At 37.5% G+C, this 14,511-nt stretch overlaps 2 protein-coding genes across 6 annotated transcripts in view; one reads left to right on the forward strand and one right to left on the reverse strand.

Moving 5' to 3' along the window:
- Positions 1-4,262, forward strand: part of LOC131427426 (G1/S-specific cyclin-E) — a 31,337-nt gene extending 27,075 nt beyond the window's left edge. Inside the window, exons 1-6 of one of the 2 annotated variants that reach the window (XM_058590596.1) lie at positions 495-546; positions 608-1,163; positions 1,471-1,658; positions 1,790-2,205; positions 2,264-2,495; positions 2,564-4,262. In XM_058590596.1, coding sequence (XP_058446579.1) covers positions 511-546; positions 608-1,163; positions 1,471-1,658; positions 1,790-2,205; positions 2,264-2,495; positions 2,564-2,755 — 1,620 coding nt within the window. In that variant the 5' untranslated portion in view covers positions 495-510 and the 3' untranslated portion in view covers positions 2,756-4,262. Of the gene's footprint in view, positions 1-494; positions 547-607; positions 1,164-1,470; positions 1,659-1,789; positions 2,206-2,263; positions 2,496-2,563 lie in introns of those variants that run through there. The other variant, XM_058590595.1, reaches the window with a different exon arrangement.
- Positions 4,263-9,397: 5,135 nt separating this feature from the next.
- LOC131427429 (acetylcholinesterase) overlaps positions 9,398-14,511 on the reverse strand; it is a 217,780-nt gene continuing 212,666 nt past the window's right edge. For 2 of the 4 annotated variants that reach the window (XM_058590607.1, XM_058590606.1), the window contains exons 7-9: positions 14,045-14,479; positions 13,814-13,983; positions 9,398-13,181 (exon numbers count right to left, since the gene is read on the reverse strand). In XM_058590607.1, the coding sequence (XP_058446590.1) occupies positions 12,602-13,181; positions 13,814-13,983; positions 14,045-14,479 (1,185 nt within the window). In that variant the 3' untranslated portion in view covers positions 9,398-12,601. Of the gene's footprint in view, positions 13,182-13,803; positions 13,984-14,044; positions 14,480-14,511 lie in introns of all 4 variants that reach the window. The other 2 variants (XM_058590608.1, XM_058590609.1) reach the window with 2 other exon arrangements.

Raw genomic sequence — 14,511 nt, forward strand, 5'->3', positions numbered from 1 at the left:
CTATCGATGAATCAGTAAATTTAAAGAACCTCTCGGGAATTAATTATCCTAGATTAACTATAGTTTTTGGCATTATCACGTCAGTAACGCCCGGAAGTTTGCGAAACACTACTATCGCAATCCTTTTTTTTCTATCTGTTGGGTTACATGTTCTGAGACAGATGCTGTAGGGGGTAAACGGTTTTAGGCTACACGTAAGTCCGTATGAAGAAAGCAGTCAAGCTGCCACGATTCTGTTGACATTGGGGAGGTCCTTTACGCCTTTGTTTTCGGGTACAATGCTCAATTTTACTCGAACGATATTTCGCTGTTCAAATGAACACTTGCCAGGAACAATGAAGTTCGTTATCGCCTTCCAAATAATCGTTATTGATGGTTTGCTTCAGACGCTTGTTCTTGTTCCGGCAAGCACCAACTGTCGGAACCGGTTTTAAATATCCTTGATGGAATGCGGTTATATTTTTCGCATGACCATCGTCAGTCGGTTGTCGCTCGTTGCGGTGCGAAATTATGCTTTCATTGTTGTTTGTCATTGATTATATTCTAGTGAGAAATGATGATTCGATTTTGAACAATATTAAAAAAGTTTATTTTCTGTTCTCTACAGGACATAGAAAACCAACGGCCCTCCAAAAGGCATGCAGTCGAGCGGCGTTCACCGATCGCGGCCTCGTCGGCTCCAGTCATGCCAGTGCCCAGCGTGGTCAGCTCGGCAGCATCCAGCCACAGTGCCAGCAGCATCACCATCCACAGTAGCGAGTACACTTCGGATACGCAAAGTTCCTCCGATTGCTATTCGACGACGGCCGAGTTTGACACGTTCCCCTTAACTTCACCACCATCTGTAAATAGCAACATCCTCAGTCCTTCCTGTGATGGATCCCGCGGTAGTTGGAACACCAAGGGTGACACGACGCCTCACGGCAATCGAAAATCCTCTTCACATCATCTGCAGCATAGTGATAATAGCAGTAGTAACAATAGATGTAGTGAATCTCGTATTCCCTCCCTGCCATGCTGTGTAACACCGTCCTCAGAGCTACGAACCTGTCCGTTGCCGAAGTTTTCTTGGGCCGATTCCAACGATGTGTTCAAGCTCATGTGCCGTAAGGACGAAAAGGCTTCTCTCGAACGGGAGCCAAATATGTTCGATCAACATCCAGGTAAGCAAACCTTTTTATGGTTTCCCATTATCGCTTGCTTTGTTCGGTCCTTCGTTGAAAGAAAAGAAAATATTTCATTGCACTCAATCGGGCTAGTTGGTGCCATTATAACTGTGTATTTTTTCCCCATTTTCAAAGATCGCATTCCGTTTTTTGCGGCTTTCTCACTTTCGGGCAATTTTTTTCAACTGCGCATCAAAAATTAAAGAAAACTCCTCCCATGATTTCACCGCCTATTCAATACATTATAATAATGAATTTATTGATTCTATTCTATATCCTCCCAACATTCCGCATTCTTTTTCAGGACTCCAACCACGGATGCGAGCGATCCTACTAGACTGGCTGATCGAAGTGTGTGAAGTCTACAAACTACATCGTGAAACGTACTATTTGGCGGTGGATTACATTGACCGATACTTGAGTCGAAAGAAGGAACAGAAAAAGACTCATCTGCAACTGCTTGGTATTACATCGCTCTTTGTAGCAGCCAAGGTAGGAAAACAATCATTTTTTTCTCACTATCGAGTTCAATTTGTGTATTAGAATATTAAGTTTGGTTTAGTTTAGTTCTTGATTCCTAGATTCAATTCTTGAAGTTTTAACTAAACGTTTTCGTTTTGTAGGTCGAAGAAATTTATCCCCCTAAAATCGGCGAGTTTGCGTACGTGACGGATGGTGCCTGTTCTGAGGAAGATATTCTACAAGAGGAGCTGCTGTTACTAAGTGAACTTCAATGGAGCATCAATCCAGTGACTGTGATGGGTTGGCTGGGACTGTACCTGCAAGTTAATGTCACCAGCAGGCAGTCGGAAATGGTACCGGTGTACAGCGGAAGTGGTCGAAAGCAGCAATATCAACAACAGTCGGCGAAGGCGCAAATCGATCAGAAATCCTCCGAATCGTTCATATATCCTCAGTTCTCCGGGATGGAGTTTGCTCAAACCGCTCAGCTGATAGATCTTTGCTCACTGGACGTAGGTCTGGCAAATTTCCCCTATTCTGTGATTGCGGCGGCTGCGATTAGCCACACTTTCGATAGGTACCAAAAAAATCCAAGACTTGATTGTAAATATTTGCTTAACCGATTCCATTTTTAGAAAAACTGCCATTTCCCTGTCTGGTCTGGACTGGGATGCAATCGCGCCATGCGCCAGATGGATGGAACCGTACTTTCTGGTAATTTGCGATGAAAATGAAATCTCACCACTGGCACTGCTCGAGACACAAGAGCAGGTCAAAGCTAGCTTTGGCTTGGCACATGTTTGCCCAAACCTTGTAACCGATAGTTCTCATATCATTCAAACACACACCACTTCGTTGGATATGTTCGTAAGTGAAACATTGACATGATTGACGGACTTTGCATTTAAATTTCGTTTTATCTACATTACAACCAGGATCGAGCAACGCTTCGTCGTGAGCAAATGGAAGCTCTGGCTTGTATAATACAGCAGGAAGCATCCCCGGCACCGCTGCTGGATCCAGAAGGTCTACTAACCCCCCCAGCCTCGAGTCGCAAATCTCTCGATTCAAACAACCCAACAAATCCACACGAGATAGAGAACAGTGCAGTCTGCGCAAAGACTTGATAGGTAGTTTAAATTATTTCTTAGCGTACTGTCAATCCCAGACTCTTTCTAAATGTATGTTGCCCAGATAATTGTAACGTAACTATACACCTCACTAGCATTCAGTAATTGGTCAACATTTTCACTTAAAAGGTTAGCATTGTGCCACCTACCGAGTTGTGTTAGCGAATGTTTGAAAATATCAATCCATAATTATAGCATGCTAAAGTAGTTAAACGCAAGCAGTCAGTGTCATTTGACATAGTACTCATGCATAACGGTCAATACTTGCAATAGTTAATTAGGACACACAGCTCATATTCTATTCTAATAAAGTGCCGATCGTTGTCAATCAATTTACATTTGCATAAAATCAATTGTTCAACTGAATTGTACAAATGTTCCAACGAACTACTAGTGTTAGAAGGCATTCATTGATAATTCTCGAAAATTGTTCCAAATTATTTCCTTTATCCTAACTAAACTTAAACTAATTTCTGAATCATTCCCAATAATACCTAATACCATAACCAAGCTTTTAACTACCAAAACTAATGCTATATCTCCCTAAAATTCAATGGCATCCTGTCCAACTAAACTAAAATAGCAATCTCTACGCTTATCCTACTAACCTTGTTAACATTGATGAAAACACTAATAACTAAAACAATTTCCTCACAGAGAGCTCAGAACCAATAGGAGAAAGTATCGAAAAGGGCCCGTAGTTGAACAATGATGTATTTCACCCCATCATATCCAGAGACAGAATTCAACAGTTTATTGTACGGCTTAGTTAATTGAAAGACTGTTGAAAACTGAATTAATTGTAAAGGGGTTTCAAGTGTTAAAACTGATCATGATCGTAATGTAATGAAACAGTGAGTGTAAAACAATCAGCGGTTGGGCTGTTAATAAAAAGAACATTGAACATGTATTGAAATTTTAAGTCGAAACTAGAAAATAAAAAAAGGAAGATAGTCGAGTGCATAGCTTTTCTTGTATTTCGAAAGGCAAATAGTACGCTTATTATGTAGTATAAAAAATCGTTCAAGTGACTTTATTAATATAGGTATTATGATAGATAGTAATGGAGACCGGGGCTGGTTGGCCGAAGGGGCAAATTGATTGAGTGCCTTTTATGAACAGGCTATTTTGAGGAAGTGGTGACATCTATCGAGATTTTATTTAGTAATTGAAAAATCCACATATATGCTCAAAAGTTGTGTCTTCAAGACAGCGCAAACCGTTTATCAAAAAGTCTAACCAAGAAAAAGAGTACAAAAATTCCTATACAAAACTTGGTCAACCAGTCCCGGTCTCCCCTAGTGGATTTCATGTGAATAGATAACAAAAAATGTATGCAATGTCATGCACCCGATTGGAAATTTATGCCACTCTCAGAGACTTTTGGTATATGTAATTCAACCATATGTTATGATAGATTGATCGACTCATTAATGTTCCTTTCCTATTCTATCATTCATTTACAGTAGGTTGGACAATAATGGGTTAATGAGTTGTATAAAAAGGACTGTAATATTAATATTAATAAAAATTAATAAAAAAAGATACAGTAATATTTTATTTTATTTTTGAGCATGAACTACGCTATCACTCAATTTCCAATTGCGCCATATCTTAAAACAGACAGCTGAGAAAAATGTGAATAATAATCGAAACTAAAATTTATAATTAGAGAAAAATTGTGCACCCAGAAACAAGTATAGGTTTCGTCAGAAACCTTATTTAAAACCTACGTTAGGGTAGGGTGGTCTCATTCCGGCCGGTGGTTCCATACCGCACTTTTTTACCCATCCTTCTATATTACCCATAATTCATAGGTGTGCCGCCATTTTTCTAAAGTATTGCAGCTTATCAACAATTTGTTTTTTAGTCGGAGTATACATATATCATGCATCTCATTCACCACGTAAATAATATATTACTTGTAAGGTACAGGTTACGTACTTTCATGTAATTTTCTACTGATTCTCACGTGATGATTACATGAGGCGAACATCTATTTTGAACATAGGAAATTCTCATAATATTCACACGAAAATGACGATATTCCAATATGAATAGAAAGAGCTATGCATTGGTAATTTATTTACTTAGACGGTCTTCCAACACAATTCAACATAATCTAAGGTCGATATTTCGTCTAAATTGTCATCCTTTTGATAATCATAAAATTTTTCTTAGCCTTGGTCGATTCGCTGAGCTCGATGTTTGATTAATGGTAATCCTTTTCTCGCGAAATACTCAAATTTTCACCGTTCACTCGTTGAGGGTTCCACCGGAGGTGGCACAGAAGTTCAATGGCTGTAAAAGCCACCAGCTACCGCTAACATCGTGGATGTGGGCTTGTGAGGCTTACAAAACGGGCATAGTTGACAGATTAATTTAAATCAAAATCATAATTCATTTTGTTTCGTAGTAAAAAATTGTAACCAAAAAAAATTCTCACGAGTGTTCAAACTACTTACACTTGAAGGACTCACTGTTCACCATTTTCAAAATTGAAGTTTTCACACCGGGAATACACGTACATTGTTTGATGTTTGGTCAATTCACGTAAACGAACTGATGGTACTCTATTCATTTTAGGGGATGTTCGCATAACATTCATTTTCGTCACGTATAATATTCACTTTGACATTTGGAACCATTTCACGTGATCTTTCAAGTGATTCGAATGTGAATTTTTATTTGTGTATCAAGATAATGAGCACGCTTACTTGTGGTTCTAAAGAATTGTATCAAAAGTCGCACTGTTTCGTAAAAACCATACCTAACCAAAATTGAATACAACGGGTATTACGACATTTTTTGTAAATATGCTTCTCGAAAAATTTGAGTAGATATTACTCCCTTTTGTTGACATTTGTAAATGAGAATAAAGTACCAAAGACATTGGAAATCTATTCGTGCTTCACAGTGTATTCATATGTTTAAATGTAAACACGTAACACGTGTAATGTATTTTACTTACCAACTATAGCCTGATATGGCTCGCTATCTAAAAAACATTTTCTCCATCCTGAATTTCGGTAAAATTTTTACCACTCATTCGGGTCGGGTACAGGTAATTTTTAAACGGGTACGGGTAATTTTTTTTTTATCGGGTACGGGTCGAGTACGGGTATTTTTTTTTTTTATTGTTGATCGGGTACGGGTCGGGTACGGTTTTTTTTAAATTTTTAATCGCGTACGGGTAAATTTTTTTGCTGATTACTCGGGTACGGGTGTAAGAATTTCTATACCCGACCATCTCTAATAAGAACGAGCTCTTGCAAAATAAGAGTTTTTCAATTATTTTTAATTTGCTAGGGTTTCATTTTAATGTCAGATCATTGGTATACCTTTTAGTTGAATACTTGTTAAAAATTGAATATCGATAATTGATTTAATAGTAACATAGTCACCCCTATTCTGTATTTCGATCGAATCGGATTTTGTCGAACGAATGTAAAAATTTGCATTCTCTAATTCGATCGAGTGATGCTTTTGTATGGAAAAATCGAACTCGATCGAACTACAGAAAGCAATTTTTTACATTCGTTCGACAAAATCCGATTCGATCGGGTGAGTACCACGATTTTGCAATCGGTTCATAACGGAGCAAGTTCGCCATATTGCTATGGGGCAGGTGTGCCATAACAGATGATGGACAAACCTAACCTCAAAGTCGATCAGTGTTAAAACACTCAATGTAAAAAGTGGTGGTGGTTTAACGATTCGAAAGGCGGCTAAAGAATCTGACATGCCGCGGAAAACTTTAGAGAAGTAAGTAAATGATGATGATTTTTTTTAAAACATGTAATCACCCCGATTCTGCAATCCGTCGGATCCGTCAACACTTTCGTTCGAGTTCTAATTTTGCATTTTTTATTCCGTTCGACTTGTATGATTCGATCGAATCTCGTTCGGGAGCACTTGAAATCTCGAACACTAACCATCAGAGCTGTCAACACTACTTACACGTTATATTATTTATATTATTCATTTCCTAAGCAAACGAAATCGTCATACTTGTATAAACAAATTAGAACAATTCTAAACCGAACAGACGTAATACGTACGCAAGTCGATCGAGTAATGTTCGAAAATTTAACAACTCGAACGAATGATATTCGAGTTGACACCCAACTCGAACGGAATGCAGAAAGCAAATTGCACATTCGATCGGAATACGTACAGAATAAGGATGAATATCTAAAATGAACGTGAATCTTATTGATTGTATTAAGGAAAGCAATACAGTAGAGGAATTCTAATTAAATTACGGAGAAAATGTAATTATTGGTAGGGTGGCGGTTCTGCTCCACATAGCCCGCTTTGTAAATATTGAGCTGCTCAACATGCCTCCGAAAATTAAATGTGGCAACCCTGTACCATAAATTAAATAAACATAGATTTCCCAGTGTAATAGTAATGTAGTTGAGCAACCCGTGACACCAAAAGCACCGTCTGGTGGAGAATGGGTGCGTAAATGCTCCTAAAATGCATGCAAAACGTTGCCTGCGCATTTAACACAACCACAGTAGCTAATGGAAAAAAGTACACCCGTTTGTCACTAGAGGTGCTGTTAGTGTCACCGTACAGTGAGAAATCTATGTTTATTTGATTTATGCCTGTACGCTATACGAAATTGAACAAAGCACGCTGCGAACGGAGCAAAGCCGCACGTACCGACGCGTACCAGTTTTGCGTTTTGAATGACGATTTAAATTTTTTGACACTTTTGACACAATTTCGGAAACGGAAGTCGGATCGGGATGAAATCGCACAGTATATTTAAATACAATGAAAGCTTTAATTTGAATCATGATTCATTGAAAATCGTGGATTTAGGCGTTTTTCTTCACTATTATCCATGCTTTCGGAAGCGGAAACCGGGGACTACACACCAAAAAATTTGAATTTTACAGGTGACTCGATCCCTCATACGATGTAATTCATAAAGACCTAATTTGTCAAATGACGGAAAATCTAATTTGTAATGACTTAATGTTAGATAAGCTTGAATTTTACTGGTTTCGACTGTAACTTGCGTTCTGCTAGCAGGGGCGACTGTATGCATTTAAATGCACCTTTTACCAGCCAAGCAGATGCGTGCTTCTGTGGCTTGGTCGATTAACCGACGTACTTGTGATCCAATGATTCTCGGTTCAAGTCGCGACGGTTGCTCTCAGAATTCTTTTTTTTTATTTCAATGAATTTCATGCATTGAGTTTTAAACACAATATTAAATGTTCTTCCACGTTAATTTGCGTGAGCTGCGACGCTTCATTTATGTGCATTTAATAAGATGTAAAATCACAGGGATTTTTTTAAGTGTGATAGTTTTATATATTCACTAACTAACAAGATCTGCCTACTAGATGAATTCAACTGAAAGTTTTATAAAAATGTGCTCCTCGTTTCGCCATCGCTTGTGCAAAAAAGACTCATGAAATTGAAAATTTTCACTAACCGCACTGTAATACCGGAACCGGAAGTTGGATCTGGATCAACTTTTCGATTACTTTTTAAAAAATTTCAAGACCTTCTATTTGCATTTAGCTTGTGAAAAACGGCCGAGAAGTTTCCGCGAAAATTAAGTGCATATTTAGTCATTAATTTTCACATATTTTCTTGTGAATCCGTAACCGGAAGTCAGATCCGTATTAAATTTTAACAAATTGTATGAGGCCATAAGACCTTTCATTTGAATCTAAGTTTGTGAAAATCGGTTCAGCCATCTCGAAGAAACATGTGTGACTATTGTTTTCCTTTTTTTAGTGCATATCTCCCTGTAATTCCGAAACCGGAAGTCGGAACCGGATTAAATTTAACAGCAGTCTATGGGACCATACGATCTTTCATTTGAATCTGAGTTCGTGGAAATCGGTTGAATAATCTTTGGGAAAATTGAGTGACATTATTTGTCACATACACACATACACACACAGGCATTTTGTGATCTCGACGAACTGAATCGAATGGTACTCTAACGTCTCTTTTTACACGGTTTTTTCCGTACGGTTTTTTTTATACACGGCTTTTTTTACACGGATTCCGGAATTATCACGGTTTCTGATGAGAGTTTAAGAAGAACTGTCATTTGTTTTTTAGAGAAAAATTTAAAAAAAAGGGAACAGGTTGTCTGTAAGAAAACGATTATGAGAGTTAATTTAAAGTTTGAAAGTGAACTAAAATAATTCATTCAACAATTCACGGAAGTATTGATTGTTGTTCCATAAAATGATTTATCAGTATTCAGATCTTGAACCCCTGTCGTAAATTACACGACAACGTCTCTTCCGCTCAGTTGTGGTGTATGATGTCAGCATCGTCATTGATATCATCGAGAATTTCGGAGCGTTGCAGAACTAGTCAAATTTATTTCAACTCTTCAGCATATCGAGCAGTACAGTATTTCATACCCATTTGAATGATATAGCTCTAGTAGTATTATGATTAACGCCGATGAAATGAGTTGCTCCAGCATGACACATAGTTAACGCTCGTATCTGTACTGTATTTTACAGTATTGTACTGTATTTTCGACTCAAGTACTGTGTACTGTTTTTTACTCTCAAATCTACTGTATTTTAATTTGTACTGTATTTTTACACTGAAATGTACTGTATTTTTTTCACTAAAATTTAATACAGAATTTTATATCTTCAACGCATCGAATTTCGATCTGTGGCAGTACACGAACAGTAACAACACGTAGCGAATGTGAATGAGAACACAACAACAACACACACAAGTTTTTTCGTTAATAATTCTTGTTCAAAGCGCGTCACAACCAAAGATAAACTCAATATGGAATAGTCTATGATTTTTCATATACCATTCAAATAGGACCCCCCGATGAAATCGGTTCACCGTCAGTTGCAGTACAAGTGTTATTTAAAACAAAACAATTAGCGTCGAATCGCTACAAGCGTCGTAACTATGACAATGTTTGTTTATGTAGAATTAATCTTAAGTTGCAATATGGAAGAAATGGCGGTATTTTGCTGCTTATCGAGTGGATCTTGAGACAGAAAAGCAAGAATCTATTAAAAATATTACTAAGAATTTATTTCATTTGTTATATTCTTATCTTAAGTGGCATTAAAGTGGATGGATGTAACAAAATATTGTGTGCGGTATGTTTACATATGTTCACTTCCTTCTAAACTTGTATTGTTGCTATGGAATTTTACCGTCGTTTTCCAATGTTTAACGATGCTTATAACCGAAGGGTCAACAGAATTGCATTATTACGAAGTTCACTGTTTCACGGTTACTAATATTTTTGATGGCCTGTATGGGACATTGTAATCTTGAGTTTATCTTTGGTCACAACAATCAAGCGAAACTTTGATGATTAAAAAAAAGAAAAATGTCTCAACCAAAAATAAATAAAATACTTTCGCACATTTTTCAGTTTTTGACGAATTTTAAAATGCCCTAAAAAGGAAATAAAAAATAATTGAGTTTATGAACTTTCTATGAACGATTTGTTTAGTCTTGACGTAGAGCCGTATTGAGTAAGTTTTACATGATATGCGAATACAACTGTGTGATGAAAACCGCGAAAAAGCTACCACAGAAACGGTACTCGAACCCGAAAATAGTTCCTATCCTCCTAAATCGTTTTGCCAATTAAGCTTTTCTGCATGTGAAACATACAAAAAACGGACTAATTGAGGGCTGAAACACCTTGCGGAGGGGTTGTTATTGAGAAATGACTACAAATGAACGCCGTAGGGCCCGAGAACAGCTGAACATGCTCGGTTCTTATGTTCAGTTAGTCTGTTTGTATGTGTGTCACACATGTAGGATAGTTGAATAAGCAAAACGATTTACCCGTATTTGGCTTGCTACGGGTTCGAGTCCCATCTCCGCGGTGGCTTTTTCGCGGTTTTCATTACATAGTTGTATTCGCATGTCATTTTCTCAATCTGTTTTCCTCGTAAGATGCTGATCAAATTTATTTGCTTTTGTTTTTTAATTCACTATTTTTAGAAAAAAAGGGTACTGTAAAATGTACTGTATTTTCAAAGTCGATGTACTGTATTTCCTTGATTTTTTCGCCAAATGTACTGTTTTTCGTGAAAAAAAAATATGCGTGCGTTACACATAGTAATACCATTTCTAATTTGATTTATTTTCATCTCTATGAATTCTTCCCCTTTAATTATGTCTCTGCGTGCATAGATCTTCATTCAATACCCTTGTTTAGTTGAAAATGACTGTTAAGATCGTTAGTGTTTACTACACATCGCACCTTCGGAATTGAAAAGAACTGATTCTCAAGCTTGATTTGTAGTGAAAGTGTTTATTGGTGGTATTACTAGCACTTCTTTAGTCGAGCGTTCTAATTTGAAAGTATTATCGGTTTTTTGAAAACCGAATGCATGATACAGAAGGCATGAGCCATTTAGAATAATTTGCTTGTCGTACAACGCGTTTTTAAGTATTCTAATTTTAATTTATCATCCAATGTGTTTTATCAAGTATGACTGGACCCTTCTCGTAACCTCTGGTTGTTTTTTAGATTTCCGTTTTTATTGTGAAACAACAATCCAAAACAAAACAAACAAATAACCAAATCTACGGTTTCTGGAATTATTATGTCAATTTTTCTACGCGGTTTTTTTTGCACGGTTTCCGCAATTAACAAGGTTTTCTTTTACACAGATTTTTTAACACGGTACGTAACCCCGGTGTTAAAAGAGACCTTAGTGTATATGACACTCGGCCATCCGGGCCTCGGTTGTAAAACCGTTTTTAACAGCGATTGCATAGCCTTTCTTCATGAGAGTGGCAAAACAGAGATTTTTCCTTTATCTTGAAGCCATAGTAAAATAAATATAGTTTTTGATCAATTTATTAGTTCAAATCAATTAGTAAATTTTTTACATTATTATTCAAAATTCTAAAATCTTAAAATTATTTTTCTATCGTCTACCGCGTACTGCTGAAGCAGAAAAATTATACTCAATAATACTTAAATGGTAATCAATCAATACTAATCATCACTATATGTACATGTCTCATAAATGCTTACCATTTAGTTGTTATATAAGAAAAAAAATATTCCGAATGATAGCACAAAACAGATGAAGGTAGGCTAACATGTACATTATGTAGGAATGCATAAACATGGAAGACAATAAATATTTACACGATCTATTGAATAAGATTTTAAGAGTAACAATATTTGCACAGCTTGGCCTAAAATGTTTGCTTTGATTGTTTGCTCTCGCAGATGCGATATAACATACAGACGAAATAAGTACTTAAATAACTAAACGAAGAATTGAAAACTGTGCGACAACTAAAAATTCAAAATCTGTGAAGACATCATTTAACGGAGAAACACGTTATCACGGTACACTTAAACAAAATTGGACGGATACACTGACACGTGGACATGCACAGCACAGCTATGTACATAAAACATAAAACAAATAATTAATTTAACTAACATTCAGTACGTATTTGACTCCCAACTTTAGTTTCTGAGTCCTTTATCTAAACAAAGTTAAAACCTAATTTGTGTGATTCGAAACTATGATTGTTTGAATAGTAAGGCACTTGGTGCTGATTTTCCCTTACCAACTAATGTCAATCTATTGTAGATTTTATCGTTATCTCACTACAGTACGGCTTCGATTGTCCTAGCGTTTTTATTTTACCTAATCTAACCTAACCTAATCTAGCCTAATCTAATCTAACCTGATATGTTATGATTATCAAGGTTGTTTCTATTTGATTGTGATGGGGATGCGTGGCAATTCATGACATCGATCGTCATGAATAATTACACTAAATCGTAAACATTTATATATTCTTAAATAACTTTCCTATTCTGCCTGCCTAAACCTCGGTCTGTGGGATTCCTTCGATTAAATTAGTTCGACTTGCATTGTTGCTCCGATCGAAACCAGCGCGGCTCCCTCGCCCTGCCGGTTGCGGTGTCGGTTGCTGAGATCGTGAAACATTTTCCACTGGTGTGCTGGTGGCGAATTCCCTTGACTTGGTATCATTCAACGTCGTTTTCGAGTCCGACCGTGGATATTTGCCATTTTTGTGTATTTCAGTGTCCACTCCCCTTTCGGCGTATTTGATGTTGCGATCGAAGTTGGATTCGGATCTCGGCGTGGGACTAACGGTTGTCGATTCTTTTAACGAGATACCACTGCGCAAGGAACTTTGACTTCCGGAGATCGATTTCCCGGTAGTTTGCGTCATTCCCAAAGAGCTGGGTGATCGAAAGGATGCGGCATCGGGATGCGGTTGTTTGCCATACTTGGACGGAGAGTCACGGTACTCGTAAATATTGTCTCTTGTACGGAGTGGCTGTGCTTGTATTACGTTATTATCGATACCGATTTCACGCTCGGATTCCGGGTTATCTACTACAAACACGCCTTCATCGTAGAATCGGTCCGATTGTCTAGAAATAAAAAAAACATGTTATGACTGGGTCGAATATTTGATTTTGCCTATGTGTAGGTATGCGGGGATGAGTATTAGTAATTCTTGTGTTTCGTTTCAAAAAATATCGAGATATCAAATCTAAACGAATTGCGTCTTCCTACAAACTAAAGTAAATTGTAACATTCATGAGGAAATGATATTTTTGCAAGGAAAGTTTGTTGAACGGTGTTCTAGTTAGTTTGGCCATCAACCATTTTCAACTCCGATCCTAAGACTTGGTTTATTTGGTGCCTGTATTCAATGTAGGGTCCTAATTAACCTGATGCACTCAGAGCAATGTACAAGATTTGAAGATGATTTTCATGCTTTCGATAGTTTCTGTGGCGGAGCTTGTTCGTAAACTAAAATTGTTGAAAAATGTGTACGCAAGATTTTTGACTATAAACTTTTTTGTTTCAATCTATTGGAACTAGAATTTCGTAGGCTGTAATTAGTTAACCGCTTTGTTGGCCTTTACCGGTTTGGAAAGCGAAAATACTATAAACGATAAAGTAAATTTCTGACCCAAACTACTCCATCACCTGTCAGGTAGGATGGTGCGAACTAAAGTGAACTGAAATGATCTTTAAACGTCCTACCTATCCATACCTCTTAGCGTTTCTCCACAGTATGCAGCAAATTACCACTATCACAATTAGTAGCATACAAGCGACGGACATACTCCAAAATGCAATCTGCAGTGGTTCCTTTGGTTCCCACCAGAACTCTGTTGACGGTGGGTACGTGGGAACGAGAACTCCAACCACGGCAGGAATGTACTAGTTGAGGAAAATGGGAATTAATTCATTTGCTTTGAAACTTTGACCAGTTTTTCCTTACCTGTGTCCAGAATGCACTTTCCGTCTGCCGATAATTCATCAGAATAGACGAATTGTACGTTGTATTCAAGTTTAAATATCGCAAATCTCCGTTGGTGGCCTTTTCAAAGTGTAATCCAAGTACCCGTTGAGGTGTTGGATTACCATAGCGTGCGAAGTCCGAGTAAGTCTTCATGAAGAAATGGCTCATGTTCCGATCGTTATCAGTCCACATCAGCCGATCTAGGCGTGCCTTTCGCGGGAAGAACTCGACATCCATAAATGGTGCCCCCGTCAAAAGATAATGTTCAATGTCGTGCGGAACCTTACGCCAATAAGCAAGTTTCAGACCCTCTATTGTGGTGTTTGTGACATAACTGTAAACGGGAACTTTACGCTCCACGAGAAGTTTAATCATTTTGTCAGCTGGTGCGCGGTACAGAAAGTCCGAAAGAAGCTGTAAGAAAGTTGAGATTGATTTTCAACAAA

Source organism: Malaya genurostris, chromosome 2 (genome assembly GCF_030247185.1).
Source record: "Malaya genurostris strain Urasoe2022 chromosome 2, Malgen_1.1, whole genome shotgun sequence".
Classification (NCBI taxonomy): domain Eukaryota; kingdom Metazoa; phylum Arthropoda; class Insecta; order Diptera; family Culicidae; genus Malaya; species Malaya genurostris.